Source organism: Harpia harpyja, chromosome 12, assembly GCF_026419915.1.
Source record: "Harpia harpyja isolate bHarHar1 chromosome 12, bHarHar1 primary haplotype, whole genome shotgun sequence".
Classification (NCBI taxonomy): domain Eukaryota; kingdom Metazoa; phylum Chordata; class Aves; order Accipitriformes; family Accipitridae; genus Harpia; species Harpia harpyja.
In genome coordinates this window covers 34,079,961-34,100,778 of record NC_068951.1, presented here as the reverse complement: position 1 = coordinate 34,100,778, position 20,818 = coordinate 34,079,961, and the positions used below count along the sequence as shown (strand labels likewise).

General features: G+C 41.1%; 1 protein-coding gene across 1 annotated transcript; it reads left to right on the top strand.

Annotated features, from left to right (window-relative positions):
• Positions 1–3,086: 3,086 nt before the first annotated feature.
• LOC128148891 (cytochrome P450 2J6-like) lies at positions 3,087–16,694 on the top strand. The gene is given in 9 exon segments (XM_052803290.1): positions 3,087–3,257; positions 4,613–4,775; positions 5,946–6,095; positions 6,870–7,030; positions 8,984–9,160; positions 10,997–11,138; positions 12,866–13,053; positions 14,248–14,389; positions 16,089–16,694. Coding segments are annotated over 9 exon segments (1,473 nt in total). The 3' UTR covers positions 16,268–16,694.
• Positions 16,695–20,818: the final 4,124 nt, after the last annotated feature.

Sequence of the window (20,818 nt, the reverse complement as noted above, 5' to 3'; positions counted from 1 at the left end):
TATTTGTGGACTTTGAACTTCTATTTTTTTCCCACAGGTCTGTACGTCCTCAGTTACTCACTAGCAGCAACAGCACAGTGCCTATTGTCCTACAAAAAGGATCCTAATGTAACAATGATGATTTCAGCCTGGCTTGTAAAAACAGCAATCTGTTTTTCTATGAGGCTTTAGAATTTATCTTCTAACATCTTTTTCATTTGTCTTTTCCTGTTGATCTTCTTAACCCCTTGGGGGATTTTGTTTGCATACTCAGGCTTGTTATGCAGAAATGACGGACATGATCTCAGGTACTTTACATTTTCCTGCATCTTGAAAAATTTATCCATCTATTCCTTACATAGAGGAATCATGCAGGTTCTGGTAAATTCAACCAGAGAATGTCAAGTTACTCTTCTCTTCGGCAAACTCTCTGCAAGAAAATTTCTTGCAGCAATTGGATCAGGGATGCTAGACCCATTTCTGTTGCCTTTCCTCATTTTTATTTTGGACATTAAGGTCACATACATGTTGTTTTCTTCTCACTCATTGTGCCACCTCAAGTCCAGCCTTAATGCTCCCAGTTACTAGGCACATTCCAGCTTGTGGATTTTCCAAGTTTCTGAAGGTAATTGTGGGTGATGAGTTAAAAAGCATAGCAATGTATTGTGCAATTTCAACTTCTAAATATTATATATTTGAAACCTCACTCGAAGCAATTGACTGCTACTTTGTTCCCAATCTATGAACAGTTCTTGTGCTTTGGAGATACTAATTCCTGACCTTCTCTCTTACCAAATGAGTTACAGTTTATTCTTAGTATTTAAGTATCAATGTCCCAGAGCTGAAATTAAACACTTTCTTGCTCAAGGATATCAGGACCATGCTTGTTTGATTGTCACGTTACCTGCACAGCTTTACTTTTGCAAGCGTTATACTAATATTTCCAAAACTTAATTCACAGCATGCTTTTATGTTTGCTAAAAATCTTACTGAAACTTTGGCTTCCTGATAGCTTTCATTAAAACTTGCTCTTCCTGCCCTCTGAGTCCACTTCTTTGGACTGCTCTTTACTTGGGTTACTGTCTTTTAGGAAAGCTGAGTTTTCTGCCAAAAATATAAACCCAGCAAATACAGCTGATAGCATGTCCAGAAGAGGAGACATCAGACAGGAACAAATCCATGCCAACACAAGATCCCTCAGCCTGGTTTTGTTTCCAGTATAGCTTATCCAGTGACATCAGGCACTGGTGTAAGTAAGTATTTGTGCATCTGGGTTTCAGAAAGTTGGAAAATTCTGAAAACAGCAAAAAAGGAAAGGTGATGGTAACATCTGGCAGTATAAACTGCTGGTTGGCTCATTTGGCTTCATCCTGCTTCTGACACTGGTGATTTGATTCCAGTTAAATCTGACCCATGTTCTGAAAGAGGTGAATTCATTTACTGATGTCAAAATTCTACACCAAGTATGAAACGTCTAAAACTAGGCAATGGAACATTGACCAAACAGAGAAGTGATAAATATGATTGTGTTTAGTCTATTCATGAAAGTTACGTAATTCAGCATTTCTTCTGACTTCAGCTATCTACACAAAACTAATTTTCTTCCATTTTTTTTTTCAAAATTTTAAACTGGATATTTTGGTTTGAAGAAACAAATTGTTCTGATTTTATGTTTTGCTGATTTCAGCCTCATAAAACCTGACTTGCACTGGTTTTAGCAAAGCCCTGGAGCCCACCTCAGCCTGCTTCCCACACATGCTGCCCATAATGTCTTGTTAGTTTTGCACAGATAAGGTCATAAAAAACTACTTTTTCATGCTGTCTTCACTGTATAATGGAGGTATGTAGGGACCTACAATAGCTGCAAAGTTTGGCCAAATGAAGGAGGTGGACTGATACCACTGAGTCGCATTACTTTCTTAATGTTGCCAGGTTTGCAAAATACTACATTTATGTATGCGTTGGAGGGCAGGACAATTTCTTGTTCGGACTTGTACTTCATTTTTAGTGAAGACACTTTCTTTTTGCAATGCAAGATAGGATCCTCTGGTGATTGACACACAGTGCTTTCCCCTATCTGTATTTCAAACTAGGTGTGAATCCATTCATTATCAGAGGACAGACCTTTGATATGTCCTGTAAACTTATTGATAACTAGTAATAATAGCCAGGATTCTGAAATTGATAAAAATGTAGAAAATAAACCAAGGAAAATGAAACCTTCAATCAGGTTACATACTAAAAAAAAATGAAATACAATTGGAATTTTATATTTAATTCTTTTTAAAATGTAACAGATTTTAATATTCTGATTTTTTTATTATTATTTAATTGTAATGTGAGTTTTTAAGCATTATCTCCATGTCATTAATCCTCACTTGATGAAACTGTTATTTTTTTACTGGGAAAAAAGTTTGACTGAACACTCAAGGCCAATTTTTCAGAAATTACTTGTAACAATTTTGTCTTCCAATTGCATGCTTAGTCTGCAGCTGCTGTTGGTTTTGCCGGTGTGAACTGTGTGTAGTGGCAGGCAAATCTGAATTTACAACCACATTTAAAAATAAATTAAATAATGTTTTTGACTAAAGCACCTGGAAAATCTAACCTATTGTAACTGACATGTAAAACTCATAATCTGAATTCAGTGATTCCGAGAAAAACAACTATGTATGGTTTTAAAGTTCCCAAGGCGGATGAAACTGAGTTTCACTCATCTCATATCCAGTGGTCAACACAGGCTCTCATCTGGTGTCATTCCAATCTAGATCTCCCAATGCACACCAGCAGTTCCCTAACACAAGCTTCAGGACAAATACCTTGAGTACAGGCGATTCCATATTTTCATACTGTGGCTTGCTGTAACCAGCTAGGTAAGCTTTTGGTCAGGGATCAGCTTGATGTATCTCAGTACAGGAAATGTATGGGGTGCAGGAGAAAGGCAGGCAGTGATAAAGAAAAGAGGGAGGGACAGAGGGAGGGAAAGGAATGGAGGCTTTACAGAACTCAGTCTGTAGAGAGAACTGGTGGAACAAGAAGGAAGATCACCTTTTCCAACCTCCAGTACCTTCCTTTTGATAGAGACAAGCTGATAAATTAGCTCTGAAATGCTGCCAATAAGTCAAGCTTTTGTAGTCTTGATCATTTTTTTGTTAATTGTTGAGTTTTTCAAACTGCGAAAGGCATGCAAGCAATTCCCTCCTGGACCAACTCCTCTCCCATTGCTTGGGAACTTGGTGCACCTGAACTTTCAGTTTCATCGGGATCTTCTGATGGAGGTATTTCTTTTAAGATGCTCTTAATTGGTTAATTTTAGTCACAGCTTAGAGAAAACTGATATGTTAATAGCAAAGTGAAGTCTTTAAGTCTTAGAAAGTTACAGACAAGGTGTGGACATATAAAGAACAACTTGATTCCTACATGCAGGTCACCTTCTGCTGTTGAATATGTCACCTTCATGAGAAACTTAATGTCCTTATGAATCAAATAAACCTGGGGACACAGTTTCTGACTTATTAAAGTCAGAGAATTCCAATAATTGAAAAGATGCTTCTCCATTGCTGATAAGTCCATATGTGTTACTTTTTAAAATTCTGATGCACTGGCATTATCTAATTTGATCACGAAGTGGGTAATATGGTGCATGGGTATGTATGCTTGTAATATGAAAGGGTATACACTCCCCATCTTCCAACACCTCCTTAAAACTATTTGTTTGCCACTTGTTTTTAGAGACAGCTGCTCCTCCCCAGGCCACCTCAGTCCGTCCCTCTACCCTGGCAGTAATTCTTCTAATGGTTTGTAGATGACCTCTAATTCAGATCTGTGCATGCTATCTCAAGCATAGATCATTGAGTGCAGTGCAGACTCAGGCAGTGATGCTGTAACAGGGAGAGGAAAGCCAGTATCTAAAGAATTAAAAGGAAAAGCGAGTGACTAGTGTGATCAGTTGGATGTAATTCAGGTGGCACTCTGGACACTGTCTACCACCTCTTCTGTGTCATCATGGGTGTGTTGGAGCAAAGGCCCATTCTTGGACAAAGCTTTTTGCACAAATGATTGCATTTCTTGTGTCATACACCTGTCCCTGCTTGAATACCTCTGCTGTCTCCAATGGTCAGTGCCCTCCTCAATACTGTGAGGAAACCCTGGACTCAGATGCAGCTCACTGGCACTTTGTGGCTGTTGACTAGTTTGTGTTTCCACCTCTGCTCCTGGAGCACACAGATGGATCAGGTTTAATCAGTTGGTTTCCTTTTGCAAAGGAATGGCTAGCTGGAGGCATAGAGCCCCAGAGAGGTGCAGAGTGTGGCTGTTCAATTAATGAGATACAAATGTTGGGGTTGGATGTGATGCAATGTAAAATACAAAGTTTTCTTTCTTTTGCTGCAGTGTTGTTGCAGCCCGTGCTTTGAAAAGAAAAAAACTTCCCCCCGGGGAAAGAAAACTGGCTGCTGAAAGCCTCATTCTCAGAAAAACAACAGTCTTTTTCTGCTTCTAGCTATAATTATATTAATGGGGATCATATTCTCAGCACAAAACTAGCCATTGGGCCAGTGAATAGCAGGTGCAGCGTCTGTTTGAGATGTATGGGGTTTCATCTGTTCTTTTCTGGTACCTTTTCCACTTACAGCTGGCAAAAACTTATGGTAACATATATACTTTGTGGTTTGGGTGGGCCCCAGTGATCATCCTGAATGGATATCAAGCAGTGAAAGATGGCACGACTACGCACCCTGAAGATGTTTCTGGGCGGATGGTGTCACCTTTCTTTAAAGCAATGGCCAAAGGAAAAGGTGAGATTTTCCTGCCATAAGCAGTGCACAAGGAATGTTGACTTGGCAAACTACTCTGCCTTGTTAGACCCTCTACCCTCCCGTTCAGAATGCTCTTCCATCAAATACTGTCCAAGCCCTCCATTAGGTCCTGAGAATAACTCACTATTTGCCATGATGCCTTTTGTACTGACCTTTCCCAAGCTTGGGAGACACTCCAAATCAGGTTGTTTCTAGGTGACCTTTTTGCTGTGTTCAGGACATACGTGATCCCAGCTCAGAACTCAGCAATCTTGCCCTCCTCACAGCATAATCCAATTTGCTGCCCATGATTTTGCTGTACATTACATGAATGCAAAGCTTGTTTATATGTTTGGTAACTGTGTATATTATGGTTGCCAAACACCTTCCATCATGAGCAAGAGACCTATAACATCCTCCCTCGGAAGTCTCATTGCTGTGTTTGCAGCCACTCTTAAAAGTTTGGTGAATACCCTTTGATTGTGAGAGTGCCTCTGACACATGAAAACCCACTTCTCCTTAGTGCATTTATTTCAGCAGTTTGCAGTCTTTTCTTTTTCCTCCCCAGTATTTGCTATACCAAAGCAAATACAGATTTTTTTAAAGCTAGGTAAAGCATCCCCATCACAGCAGCAGTTCAGGGCTCTTCACGTAACCACTAGTGCAATTTAACAATCAGTGGAGTTGTCTCCCTTCCAGAGGAGAAACAGGGCCCAAATGTCACTTACCCTTCACCTTCCTCACCTCAACCTACAAGCATCACATTAATCGATCTATATCTCCATAAACATACCCTGGCCCTGTACACCACTCTGTAGAAATTAATCCAGTTATTCCTGTCTTGAGCATGATTATTTGAGTATTGCTAAAGCAGATCTTCTAAAAAGGCATCTTAAAGTTGTTTATTTTTTTTTAAGACATCAAGAAATGGAGCAGTCAGCAAATCCTTAGATCGCTCTTTTCAAAGATTAACTACAATCAATAACAAGAACATGTGGCCTAGTTATAGTTTGGGTATGTTTGGCTATGATTTCTGGTTACTGATAATTTCACCTAAAGATACTTGCATCACGGTGTATTCCCTGATTTACTCCATGTATTTTATAATATATTTTTAAATTAATCGTTCATGTCTATGGCAAATATTAATATGCCAGGGAATACCCTCAGGTATTATATTGGCAAGTGGTCGCTCCTGGAAGCAGCAGAGACGCTTTGGTATAATGACTCTACGCAGTCTGGGAATGGGGAAAAAAGGCCTGGAGTATCAAGTGCAAGAGGAGGCCTCTCACCTGGTTGAGTTCTTTGTGAACCTAAAAGGTATCTATCTGCTAAGAAATCAGACACTTTTCAGTCCTGGATCCATATCCTCAGTATGCAAACTTACCTACCTCTTTCTAGGGTGAGGGTACATCCAGGGTGATATATCCAAACTTACCAAAGCCCAAAAAGCAGATAGAGCATAATATCACAAGTGGTAATTTCTTTCTTAAAAAGCTGTTCATAAACCTAATGAAGTTGGGAACTTCTGGAATTCCACCTCCATGGGCTTATCGTTTGTCTATGATATGATTGTACAATGATATGATGTCACTGAACTGCACAGCCAAGCCATTCTCAGTCTGCCTACAATAGGTAACTAAAGAGTATTGCAGAGCTTAGTAATTTCTCTAAATTTCTATGACATTAGGTGCCATGAGGTTTTTTACATTTTTTAACATGTCTGTCACTGTCTTCTCTTAGCTCATCTCCAGTGAGCTTCCTTCTCACATTCTGACTTGTCTTCTTCCACACAACTGAGGACAGCAGATTTGATATGATATCCTCTAATGGATCTTAGTTGTACAACATTATTTCACAGGAAGGGCTATGAGATTGTTTTAGACCTATTAGGAAACAGCGTAACAGTGTCCTTTGCTCTAAGCCTATGTTTTATTCTTATGAATACATATTAATGCCACATCTCTATCCCCATTCATGCCCCAGCTGGATAAAGAGAACATTTTATGTAATCTCTAATAACATCTTGTCCTATCTGTATAAGGAACACCTGAGGAAAACATTGAGGGTGAATACCAGTTACTGTGTTTGCAGGAAGACCCGTGGATCCTTCTTTCCCTCTTTTCCATTCTATTTCAAATGTAATTTGTCCTCTGGTTTTTGGATATCACTTCTCTGATGAGGACAAAACCTTCCATGAACTGATCAGTGCCACAGAGAATCTATTCAGGTTTGCAGGAAGCTTTGTTCATCAGGTGAGTAAATAATATGCTATTTTTTTTCTGAAATAGGTAGAAAATGAAAGTGCAGATACAAAAATGGGTCTTCACTAAATACAGTGCAACTGACAAATGCAAACTGGGAGCTAAGAGGTGTCCTTGGGGACCTTATTACTGCCTCCTTGGTTTTGAGGCCATTTTTAAGAACACTCGTTTCTTTGCAAGTTTAGGGGACATCTCTCTGTTAACTCCTGGCTTTAAGTCTTTCAGCATTTCTGAGACTGTTAACAGAAACCTTTAAACTTAATTTGAGACTGGAGTTTCTAATAAATTTGAACTCTGCTGCGCTGCTCCTCCCGCCTCTATTTACTTCTCTCCTCCAAAAATGGGTGTCTTTGAATTCACTGTTCTGCTTTTTACTACTCTGCAAATTGTATGCTGACAATTTTCTTTTTTTTTCCTCCCTCACAAATAATAAAATATTCATTATGAATCTTTCCATTACTTCATTATAGCTTGCAATTCACACATTACAAAAATAATACATACATTCTCTGACAGTCTCACAATTCAAGTTCTGTCAGAGATTTTTTGGTAGGTACCTCCCACAACATACCATGAAGGCCAACTTTGCACTTGAATGTCTTGAAGTGCACTTGAAGTTTTCCCTATGAATTAGACTTTGTGGTTTAGACCCTTAAAGAAGGACAAGCTGGGTGTAGTGGGGACTGTGGGTGGCATAGCAAATTCCATTGACATTTAAGTTTTATAGAAAAAGGCAAACTAAAATGCTGATGTGGTAGTAAACCTTTTGAACAAATCTATCATATGAGGGTAGCACTATACAACTTTCCCACAGTAAAAAATAGAAAAATAGATTAAATCTGTAGATGATCAAAGCCAGGAGACCTTAACAATACAGAGGAGGTTCAGGATATCCTACTGCAAGAGCTCATAAGCACTGTGGATTGGAGTTATAAAAATGGAACAAATTGTAATAGTACAAAATTAAATTATGAGACATATTAGGAATTAATGAGATTAATATCTGCTATGAACTTAGAACATTTCAGTGCAAAAGCTAAGAGGAAAGGGACTGGTGTAAACTAGCAGATAACAGGATGAAAAAGGCAAACAGAATCTTAGAGTGTTTCCAGCACTATTTTCCCTTTAGATCCAGAGAAGTAGGTTCTGGTGTGTAATAATCTGTGGGACCTATTCTTGGGTCTTGGACACCTTATGTTGTGAGTCTGGTGTAAAACAAATGTAGAGAAGTGTTAATGGGATGACCTACAAACTATCACTTAAAATTAGAGAGACTTTGCTTGTTAGGTCTGAAAGAACAAAGAGAGGAGATACAGATAGAAATGCTGTTTGCTTGGCAGGGTGGAATGGCAGATGCTGCGAAGAGAGAACTATCCAAGCTAGAGGACAATACTTTGTGCTGACAAATGTGTGTATAAATACACTCAGCAGACTGAAGATGTAATATTTCTAGCCATCCGAATAATTATTGGTCATGTAGGAGTCACAGGGACTCAGACAGAAAATTAAATTAGCACTTAGAGTGATACCCAGTCTACACTTTCCTTCTGTGAACTCCACAAATTCCACCAGTTTCTTGAGGCTGCAGACTTGTTAATCTTAGTAGCCACACAGTATCCAGAAAGGATGTCCTTATGTTTTGAGTTGTGGGAGCTAGGGTCTCCAACTGTGCAGGAGTAAGGTCTTCTAGTGATCTGCATTTGTCAAGTAAACTTACTGGCATGAACATAGTGTTGTCAGTATTGCCTTGACCCCCAGAACTGTGTCAAAATTACTAGTAAAGTTTTCCCACATGACGGCAAAAATCTATTCAAAGAAATGCTAATTTGTTTATTCCACTATCAACATTTCCAGACAGGACAATTCAGCCTTTTGGTGTTTCTAAAAAAGCAGATTTGTTACTGACAGATAATTCACCTTACCTCTTGTATGTCACTCCCACAGCTGTACGAAATCTTCCCCTGGCTGATGTGCCATCTTCCTGGTCCTCATAAGAAAGCATTATCTTGCTATGATGTCCTGAGTTCTTTTGCAAGGAAGGAGATCAGAAGACATGTGGAGAGAGGGATACCAGATGAACCACAGGATTTCATTGACTTTTGCCTGGCTGAGATGGAGAAAGTAAGTGTTAGTTTTGCCTGATCACACATTTATGGAGTATAAGGCCAAAGAGACCATTAAATCATCCAGCTTGACCCCTTCTATCACAATTTCTTACGTTTCACAGACTTCTTAATGTGAATACAGTAGCTTGGGGCTTACTAACTCATGCCTCCTAGAAAGGCATCCAGTTTTATGTTTTGGTTACATGAAAGAATTACTGCAAAGTATGTTAGGGTGTGAACTCATGAGCTATCATCTGTTTTCCATAAATACCCATGTGTATACTTCAATCCTGTTGTAAATACGAGACAGTTTATGCCTGTAGGTTACATAACTTTGGTAGACCACCTCATCATCTACATCAGGGTACCTCATGTTTACAAGGGGATTAAATACACGTGCATAGATAATTACCCTGAAGTAGCTGACATGCTTCTTTGGGTTTCAGCATGTGTCCTAACACTGGCTGTCCTTGTGTCACACAACTGTGTAGTTCCTCCCTTGGGAAGGAACCATTCGTGGAGGATCTTCCCTTTACTGAAAACTCTTTGTAGGTCCTGGTCTGAGGAGATTCTCTACTCTTTAAAGGATTCCCAGGCTATCCTGAAATCCCTTGGTATCATTCCTGCAGCATCAAAAAGAGAATAGTCCTTCCACCTCCAGCCCAGTCCCTTTCAGCAGTTACACCTCAGCAATCCCAGCCTACTTGATCATCTGATCAACCTTGGAATAGGTATTTTATGCATCACACCAGTCCACTCTCTTGGCAGATGGATGCTGTCATCAGTAGGTCCTAAATGGGATGTGTTTGGAGGTCCCAAGCCTATTGTCCCTGTGTTACCTCTAATTTCCCCAAAGTTTGGGGCATGGTTGGCTTGGAGAGCCTAGGAAACAATTTCACAAACAATACCATAATAAGCTGTTAAACTTCTTCCCTGCCCAGGCCATTATTTTCCATAGCATGAAATGACTCATGAGCCAGAGAGGATCTGCTAAGTGCACCAGAGTTTCTGCTTCAAACTTAGTCATTTTTTGATATTTTTGGAAACTAAAAGAAGCATCTTTTTCCTAGGGTAGATGAAATTTATGTAGCTTCTACCTCTGGTCATAAGCTTTCAGCTAGTCAGGCTGCCATGTTCTCACAGTGTTGGTTCATGGGTTCTGGAAGGAGCTGATATATCCTCTTGTACACTATATCTGAATGAGTATGACAAGATTTACTAAAATAAGCGTTTTAAAGGCAAAGATGCAGCTTTCTCTGGTGTCGGGGTGCAAGTTATTGCAATCTGTTTATTTTAAAATGTTTTTGCCAAATGTATTTTCTCTAACTTTTTATATTTTACTCCCTTATTATAAGAAGAAAAGACTTGGGTACCTCTCTCCCTCCTGTTCACATCTATCCTGAACTGAGAGAAGCAATTACTCTCAAGGTGTTCTGTTGAGACTCTTTTATTCAGATAGGTAGGTTTTCCTTTGGTATTTGCTAGCACCATTTGATAGAATACTGGAGAGACCAAGGCCTGATGAGTGACACATTGTGGGGCATTTGTTTAGAAGTACACTCTAGGCTAACTGCAAAACTTGTGTTATGTTTTGAAGTTTTCACGAGTAAGTCAGCAGGCATAAAATTACCTGTTTTTTTAATGAAAGAATATTCCACCTCATGAAAAAGAGCAATGCAGACTTACCAAGTCTATTTGGGAAACTATTAATCTCTTAGTAGTCATCAAAAACTGCAATTTTGAATATTCTTTGTGCACATGCCAGCTGTGGAAATAAGGACTCTCACACAGGAGGCGTACAGGATGACCTAACTTATATGCTTTAACTTCAACATTTTATCATCATCTACAGTCTAAAGATAGGGTCAAGCCCAAGCATGATGAAGACAATTTGGTATATGTTATAAATGATCTTTTCCTCGGTGGATCAGAGACCTCAAGCACAACATTGTACTGGGGACTGCTCTATATGGTAGTGAATCCAGATATCCAAGGTGAGAGGGATTCTTGCTGTGAAATGCTGTGGGTATTACAAATGTTAATGATGGCTGAATATAATGAGTTGCAGACACAAAAGCCACTAGTTGAGCCTGGCTCTCAGTCTCTGAAAACACAAAGAGTGGCAGCAAAGGAAAAAATCAGAGGCCCATCCTATGACCTGACCAAACCAAGTGGCTGAAGGCACTTGTGGTGAGACAAAAGTTAGCTCTTTGCAGTGACAAGTCAGTGAGGTGCTCTGTGTGGAGAGTTTGCAGGCTGACTGATGGCAGCAGGAACAGAGATCAGAGCTCTAATATGAGTCCTGTCTGCACCAGACATTGTTCAGGTATGAGGAGTGCTAACACAACTTTGCTGTTTGCCACACAGTCAGCCTACGGTCTCTTCCCTTCCTGACACAGCACTCCTTGCTGAGCACACCAATACTCCTAACAACCCACTGGAGCCCTTACTGGACAAACCAGCTGGACAGATCTTGGCAGGTTATGAAGGGCTGCAGGTTGCCCTGAGGAAGGCCCATGATCCTGGTAGAGATGGCTGTCTCTTCCTGTGTCTTTCTTGTCAAGAAACAGGTAGAGAGATGCAAGATAATTTGCACAGTGCAAATCCATGTACTTCCTTGAAGAATGCAGTGACTCCTTTCTGTCTTTGCTGAGTGTTTGATGCACAAGGCTAGGCAGTGGGCATCTGTGGAATATGGGTTGCTCAGGGGTGGCCTCAAAGTTTCAGTAGAACATATTCTGTTTGTAACCAGCCAATAGTGTTAGCAACTAGTCTTTAAATAACCAGTAATGTTTGCTGCAGTTTGTTCACAAAGCAGCACACAAACCTTAGGAGAAAACAAAACGTGAATGTGGAACATCTGCAAGGGATGGAAAGACTGTAGTAGCAGAAAAAGAAGTTTAAGGGAGGATTCTGGCTGCCTGATATGTAGAAGTGGTGTTTTCAGTCAAGAGCTGCTGGCAGTACACACAAACTGTCCCTGTCTGAGATAATACCGCAAAAGAGATTGCTTATCTAATTAACACCAATTATGTGAATACCTCTGTAGATCCCAGCTGAGTTTCCTCATCCACCTCTATGTCAGGAAGAGAAAGGATATGGCCAGGGTTTAAGGAAGACTCTGGTACTCCTGGGGCTGGTGGCTCTTCCATCTGCTGTGCTCAAGCACTGAAAGCTAGGGAGATACCTGTATTCCCACAGCCTCAGTACAAGGCTGAAAAGGCTGTGTCACTGAGTGCATATTTGCATCCTAAGTTTTAGGCTGATTCAGGTGTTGTTTGTTCATACAGTATGTTGCCATACTCAGACCAACTCTGCTCAAGTCACCCCTTGCACTGGGAGTTAATATCTGAGGAATTTATGTCAATTTTGCAAATGAGATTTAGATTTTGAGGTAAACTAAGCAATCCCTAAATACCTTCAAAACCTGGAGCTGAGTGACCTGCCCTACACCCAGCAAGCATTCTGTAAGATAAAGGTCAGAGAGTGGAATAAGTATAGTATAGCCCTTGCTTATGATTCTGGACCACACTGTTGGGGTTTTTTTCCTGGTTATTTTAATTTTCATATATAAACCTCAGGCATTAAATCATATTAAATCACAAGTTATAGACTTAATGTACTATGTTGAAATAATACATTTTCCTGTTGCTGTAAGAAAAGAGACCAGTTAAGTATTTTATGCATTTTCCCATCTGAAATGGTGAATATTTCTCCACAGAGAAAGTGCAGAAGGAGCTGGATGCTGTTTTGGGTCCTTCCCAGGTAATTTGCTATGAGGATCGGAAAAAACTGCCCTATACAAATGCTGTGGTTCATGAGATCCAACACTTCAGCAACTTTGTCTTTGTTGGCATGCCCAGAGTGTGTGTGAGGGACACAATATTGCTAGGATTCCCCATCAAAAAGGTACAGACATATTTCCAACCTCTGTTCTTTCTTCAGCAGAGAGATATTTGGCTTTTATTCCAGCTTTGTGACCTGTTTTCCACCTGTAAACTATTCTCCATATAACTGAGGAACACAGTGCCTGGGGAAGGGTTACCATTTGTGGCTCCAGGAATGAAATAAGTCTCTTACTCAGCGTGTTGATGCTCAGACAGCTGATAAGACCCCTGCCCCTGCCATGGAAGCCTTGAGCTCCTGCCCTGCTGATCAACACAGCACAACTGCAGAGACCAGCTCTGCTTGGCTGGGGATGGACTGAGAGAAGAAACTGTTTTGCCAAAACGCTGGTTAAGACATCCATGCCCAACTTGGCACTGCCAGCACTCCTGGGATGGGGAAGACTTGTGAGAGGATGGCTCATAGTTCCACTGACTCCATGAGCTAAGGGACCTGCCTGAATCTGTAACAACTGAGAGACTGTCAGCTACAGCTGACAGTGAGGGAGTTGCTCCCAAATGCTGCTTAAGACACGTGTTCACAGCCAGTAAGGCATTTTTTAGAGTGACATAAGCTATGCTGGGTGCCAGTTCTCACTGTAAAACAGTAGCAAGAAACAGGAATTGGTTGCTTCTATTGCAAGAGAGATGGGCGAGGCCAGCACCATTACCGGCATCTGGGACTGGCCCTACCTAACTCATTTTGTGGTGAAGGTTTCACTCCGTTCTGTCTGCTTCTGACAGGCAGGTAGCTAAGGCACAGGAACTAGTCTGCTGGGAACAACCAGTAAAGAAAAAGCCTGAAGTACTACTGCTAACAGGACTCAGAGGTTGTTGTCAATGAAGTATTGCAGTTATTTCTGGATGCATTTCTCTCTCTTAAGCCTGAAAAGAGGTTTCCAACGCTGGGACCTGCATATCAACAAAAGAGTCCTACTAGAAGTCTTATTAAGATTAGTAGTAAAAGTGGTCACAATGCAGTTGTACCAACATCACTAATGCTGTTAAGACCCACTGACATAGCTGAAGGGCTGAGAACCGATAATTTCCAACTCAGAACATGATCACAAATCAAATTTTCTAGGAAAATGGCCTTCTAACCACATCATATCTGTTCATTACAAAGAAATGGCAACAAGCAGTAGTTTTATCCACCAGGCAGAAACTGATGGGTAAGAGGCTAGTAGTTGGAACTGAATCAACAGTTTTTTCCTTGCAGGGCACCATCATTATGCCAAATATAGCATCTGTTCTGTATGACCCTGAGCAATAAGAGACACCTCGATAGTTCAACCCTGGCCATTTTCCAGATAAAGAAGGAAACTTTGTACCTCGAGAAGCCTTCTTACCATTCTCAGCAGGTAAATGCACTGGCAGTTTGAACTGACCCAGCAGATTAGATGAAGAATACAGAAGTGTGAGACTAAGGTATTTCCTCAGATAACATCATCTATCTCTGCTGTTTGCTGCTTTTAAAGAACAATACTGGCTTGTTTCTGCCAAGGGAGATGCTTCTGTGCTGTCTGACCCCAAACTGTTCTTAGGACACAGTAGTGGGAATCCCACTCAAACTCCTGAATCTCCTAGGCTTGTTGCATGCTGCAGTCATCCACGGGTTTTGTCTGTAGTATTCTTTATATGTACTTTTTTTCCCTGACGAGCAATGTGTCTTGTGTGTACTGGAGTTACTTGCAATCCCTTTTAAAGGAACAAGCCAAAAGAAAAGCAGAATGCATCCTGGTAAATGAAGGATTAAGTTCTTGCTTACAGAACTGAAAATCCAGTTGAAAAAGAAGGAAATAAGATAACAATGAACAGTTAGAGATCACACTTAGCAGTAAAGTTCCTACTCTGTTGTTTTTGTTTTAGTTTCTCTGTTGATATAGCAGACTAGTCACTTAGATGTCCATGCAGAAGTGGTTTCTTAATGCAAATGGCTTTTTCTTTCCTTTTATTTGCCTGCTAATCTGGAAATGTGAATGTATTATTCACCTGTTCTGCTCATGCCATTGGTTCCAATGCAGAACCCTTGGAAATTAACAGTAGGCCTCTTGCTTTGCCTGTAAAGTCACTAAGCCTTTGTTCAATGGCAAATGCTATTGCTAAGTAATTTTGATCCGCTGACTCTAAGTCACTAAGAAAGTATGTGCAAACAGCTGGCAGATTTTTGTGTATGACCCTGTCGTGGTTTAACCCCAGCCAGCAACTAAACACCACGCAGCCGCTCACTCACTCCCCCCCACCCAGTGGGATGGGGGAGAAAATCGGGAAAAGAAGCAAAACCCGTGGGTTAAGATAAGAACGGTTTAATAGAACAGAAAAGAAGAAACTAATAATGATAATGATAACACTAATAAAATGACAACAGCAATAATGAAAGGATTGGAATGTACAAATGATACGCAGTGCAATTGCTCACCACCCGCCGACCGACACCCAGCCAGTCCCCCGAGCGGCGAAACCCTGCCCCCCACTTCCCCGTTTCTGTACTGGATGGGACGTCACATGGTATGGAATACACCGTTGGCCAGTTTGGGTCAGGTGCCCTGGCTGTGTCCTGTGCCTACTTCTTGTGCCCCTCCAGCTTTCTCACTGGCTGGGCATGAGAAGCTGAAAAATCCTTGACATTAGTCTAAACACTACTGAGCAACAACTGAAAACATCAGTGTTATCAACATTCTTCGCTCTGAACTCAAAACATAGCACTGTACCAGCTACTAGGAAGACAGTTAACTCTATCCCAGCTGAAACCAGGACAGACCCTGAAGCTCAACATCTCCCATAAAAGGAAAATAATTTTCTGCCAGGTCAAGCAAGGTCAAGAAAGAAATGATGGTGGTACCTGAGGGATTTTCATTGAGATTTTCATTTAGTGTCTCCTAACCTATGACATTGGATGGGATCTTTCTGAGAAAGAATTCACAAAGTTTTAGTTCTGTGGCTTTCATGATCCTGGCCTTGAACAAAAAAACCCCTTGCCTTATAACAAGAATGAACAAAGTGATTATGAAACTGAAAAATTCCTAGATACTCACTGTCCTTCCCCTCTTCCTTCTGCAGGGTACCGTGTGTGTTTGGGGGAGCATCTAGTGAGGACCGAGCTCTTTATTTTCTTTGCCAGCCTGCTGCAGGCATTCACCTTCCGGCTCCCTGAGGGGGTGGCGAAGATCAACACAGAGCCTATTTTAGGGGGTACGCTGCAGCCGCACCCATACAGAGTTTGTGCCATTCCACGCTAGGCTGCAGTATATCACAGACCAGCATGAGACAGCTACCTTTACCTCAGTGAATTTCCTCTCAAATGTATAAACCTTCTTTTACTAGCCAGGATATTGATATTAGTCTATCCCAAGGCTATTCAGAAAGCGGATGCAAGCCAAGATCCAGACTACCAGTACTTTTGGTCTGGTCCTTGTGAGATTCCCAGATATTCTTGCAAGGATCTTAACTATTTTCTCCTCTTGCAAAGCACTTGAAGCAAGATGCTATGGTTCCCAGCTGAAGCCAACATGCTGTGTCTCCTTGTTCTAGCCAAGCAGAATCGTCATGATGCTCACTTCTGAGCAAACCTCGGTAAAATTCAACAGAGGATCTCAGCAAGATCCGAGTAGGCATCATCTCTGTGAGTGGTTTGATGACCTCAAGTAATTTGACTCTGGAAAATGCACTTTTAAAGCCCTATTTTGGTTTTACTGTCCTGAACTTAGACAATTTAATTTGTTGACAGGTTGCAAATAAAACAAACAAAACCAAGAAACACATTAGAATGCGAGTGCATTAACATCTGAATTTGATGTAAGTATCATCTCCCACACAGAAGATAAAGAGAGTCAATCTAAAGCTGAAGAAAGAAACTTAAATTTGGTGTTTACTAGCAATGTGAATGAGTGACTTGGGATCATTGTTACAATGTATTGCCAAGTGGTTGGTTTGTTAGTTGGTTTTTGTGGTTTGTTTTTTTTTTTAAATGAGGTTTCTATTGGGCAGAATCACGCCCATTATCAATCCTGCTTGGATGAGGCATAAATGTAGGATGAGATATTCACTTTGCCAGTGGGTTTCACTGCTAACTTCACAGCAGAGGAATGTAGAGTTTGGAAGGCAGTGTCGAGGGGCTATCTGAACACTCAGATGTTCCCCTTTTTCTCTGGGCCCTTTTCTTCTTTCATTACAACCCATACCATACTTCCTGCTCTCCATTCAATCTCTTTCCAAACCTCCTTCCCCGGTTTCAGTTCCTACTCCCACCTAGCCTTTATCCATATAAACTCTATTTCAGGATTCACCTTCCCTTTTGGGAAGGTGCTTACATCCTGAAATCCCACTGCTTACATCCTTTCATCATATCAAGCTTCTGTCTCCTTTTACTCTTTTCTGCACAAGTATTAGTAGAGGAATCAGTGCTGAGCTGAAAACAATGACCGGTGAGTTTTCGGGAGGGAGCTTGGAAGATCTGATTTATTTGTTCTTTGAGGCTCCAGACCATGAAAAGAAGAACACAGTAACTATGGAGGGTGCACTGGAGGCAACTTAGTGTAAGAAAAGACATAAATGATGACATGATGCAGGAATTCTAAAATATCGATTACTTAATGTAGCTGCTCACTGGCACTGATTCAACTCAAGACTGAGACAGCTTAAGCATACAGCTGGAGGTGACAGCCAAGTTCAGCTATAGCTTTGTTAAAGCAAAGTGCTGTAGTATTCTTGAATGTAAATCACTTTTGGAAAGGATTCAAATGTTGGAGTTCAGTAGAGCTGTATGTAAACACTGCTGTAAACTTAGGGCTGAATTTGTACGAGGACCAGAAGTGCTTTTATGTTGCAATATAAACTATTTGTGATTAAATCGTTGTAGTACACCTGAACTTCCTGAATTTAAAATGGTGGAGAATGTTACTAAAAAGAAGTGAGAACTACTGAAAATCAGGCTGAGCTGGACCAGATCCTGGCATGCCTTGTAGCTCTGGCAGTGGTCTGCTCCAGCACAACCCAGTATCTGCAGGCTTGCTGGGCTGGAAGGGAAATCAGAACAGTAAAGGGTTTCACAAAAACAGTGTCTGGCATAAATAATCCAGCCTGTTACTCCACACAGCACATCAAATACTATTCCAGGGCCTATACACTTCTGCTCAGTGTCCTTTCCAGCTTTATCTGTGCTTGTCCTCCACCCTACCCTCCCACACCTCCTCCTCTCCACTAACCCTGCTAGAGATGGTGCCTCTCACTGCCTTTACCTGCTCCTCCTGTCATCTTGCCACTCACTGAAGAAGCTTAATAACAAGATGTGTGTAAAGGGGGTTGTGCTCAAGGGCTGGAACATTATGTCCATTGAGACTGCAGCTGTACTCAGTACTGTTGATAGATAGCTTCCCTGTGACTAGGCAGGACTCAAGAGTGGCACAAGGTGGAAAGATCTCGTAATTTACTGCCCAATTCAGCCACTCAGGGACCTTGTCCACCTACCAGGCAGTACAAAGAAGACATCTGATTTTGAAGAATCTAATAAAAACTTGGCTGAAGGGCAGGAGTCCCCCAGCTCTCTCTTTGGGAGACTGAGTTTCCAGACAGTCTTGCACAACACTTTGGCTAATCCTGAGCAGTGGAGCCAATGTGGTGTGTGGAGCCTCCTGTATGGATTAGTCCAACATGGGTCAAGCAGCCAGACCCTCTTTTCTGGGCTAGTGCCATAGATCTGGAAACCTACAACACCAGCTTACACCCATGTATTCCCATAAAGACTTGAAGAGAGCTGATGGTGGAAGGCAAACAGAAACTCAGAAAATCTGATAAAATTAACTTTGCTCTTCCTCCACTCCCTTGGGAAGCATGGGAGTGCTTCTGGGATGGAGAACAACTCTGTTTCCCCTCCCAGAGCTCATTCTCACAGTACTTGTCCAGGGTTACAGACCTCCAGCTCCTGGACTGGCTGACATCTGGCAGTGGAGAAATTTGCAGGTTATGGGGAAAGAGCTGAAGTGATCCCAGGCCAGGTGCTGGTGGGGGATGACAGCAGAGTCATCTCTGGTTGGCTCAACTGACTTCCCTCGTTCCCTGCCCACAGCCTTTCCTGTTCCCCTCCTGCCCCTCCAAGTGCTGCTTTCTCTCCTGACCATCATCTTGTCATGACTTAGCTGCCCACTGGTTACAGCTCCTAGGCACATGTCTGCATTACGCCATCAAAGAGCTGCCAGATTAAAAGGTGTACGCCCTGATGCTGATGACTGGAGTGATGTAACGTTTCTTTTAAGTGGAGTGACTAACCCTCCACCCCCATCTTTTTTTTTTTTTCCTTTGGGGAAAAGTGAGTTCGCATCACAGAACTGGAGAGGTGGCTGCTTTGTTTCATGTTTGCAGGATAGAGAGAGTGTGTGAATCCAGAAAGCCTAAAATATTTAATGTTGATGGATATGACAGGAGAGAGCTGCCTAACATTATATAGTGCTCAGCTCTGTTAAGGTTACAGTTAAGGAAAATATTGCCAAGTTGCCTGATAACAGGATCCTCTGCTAATCTTTTTCTTGTGCTTTTCTTTCTGTTTCATGATAGGGGTCTCCTGGGTAGCAATATTAGTGCCACAACCAAATGGCAGGCTGTGTGCCAAACTCCAGGGAAACTATTTATCCTGGCAAAAGGAAAAAGCAGAAACTAGAGACAAAGAGAGCCTTGTGCAAAAGTTTGGTAGATTTTGCATGCATCCAAAGATTAAAAGCAAGAGCTGATGTTTTTTCCCTTCTGTTCAAACAAGTTGTTTGGGAAACTGGTTTGTGTCAAAGGCTCGGGCTAAATTGTCCCTGTTGATGCTCTAGTGTATGAAACAGTGAATCAATGGTGTGTAGTGGGGGAACCTGACAGGTATGGGATTAAATTCTGAAAAAAATATTGTCCATTGCACCAGCATAGCACATTTGGGGAAATTATTTCTGTAGTTTTGAGCTGGTCTAGAAAACCCTGAACAGGCAGGAGGCAACAGAAAAGGAAATGTTCACTGTCTTTCCAATGGAAGGGCTGGCAGGTGTCAAATGCAACAAAAAGGGAGATCGCTCAAAAGAACCAGAAGGGATTGCACTGCACATGCCTTGTTGGTAAGCTATGCCTCATCACAGGACTTGTACTAAACATTTATTTCTGTTCAAAAAGCAATTGGATAAATTTTCAGCAGGAAAATTAATTTTGGATTGTTTAATACCAATACAATGTTTCTGGTTTGTCCTGTTCTTACAAACTTTCCTAAGGCATCTGCTATCATGTGCTGTCAGAAACAGAACAGGATACTAGCTGAACTTTTATCTGACACGCTATGGCTGTGCTTGAGTTTTATGCCATTTACTCAGAATTAACATAGTTCAATATTTATCTTCAGTTTGAACATTTATTGTCACAATCTTATATTTTCCATTTGAACAATTTGCTCTTACTTTCAGATAGTGCTCGCTGAGACATAACTTGGGAAACTAGAAAAAGATGCTTATCCAAGCAACTTGTAATCCTGGAGTATGAGCCAAAATGCACTTAATGTTACTCATTTGCCTTTGATTAAAAGTCTTGTTGCTGGCTCTTTCCAAAGCTTAATTTATTCATTTGCCAGATGTCTTCAGGTGAGAAAAATGCATTGTGAACAGTAAATCAGATTTCTTCAGTACTAGAATGTAATTTCTGGTTAAAAAAAAAAAAAAAGAGATAATATGCTAATTGAATTGGGGTTACACACACTTCCTTTAATGCATTGTTAAGGAGCCATGTATCATCAGATGTGAGATCTGCATTCAAGTCCATGCTGTCAGGGCAGC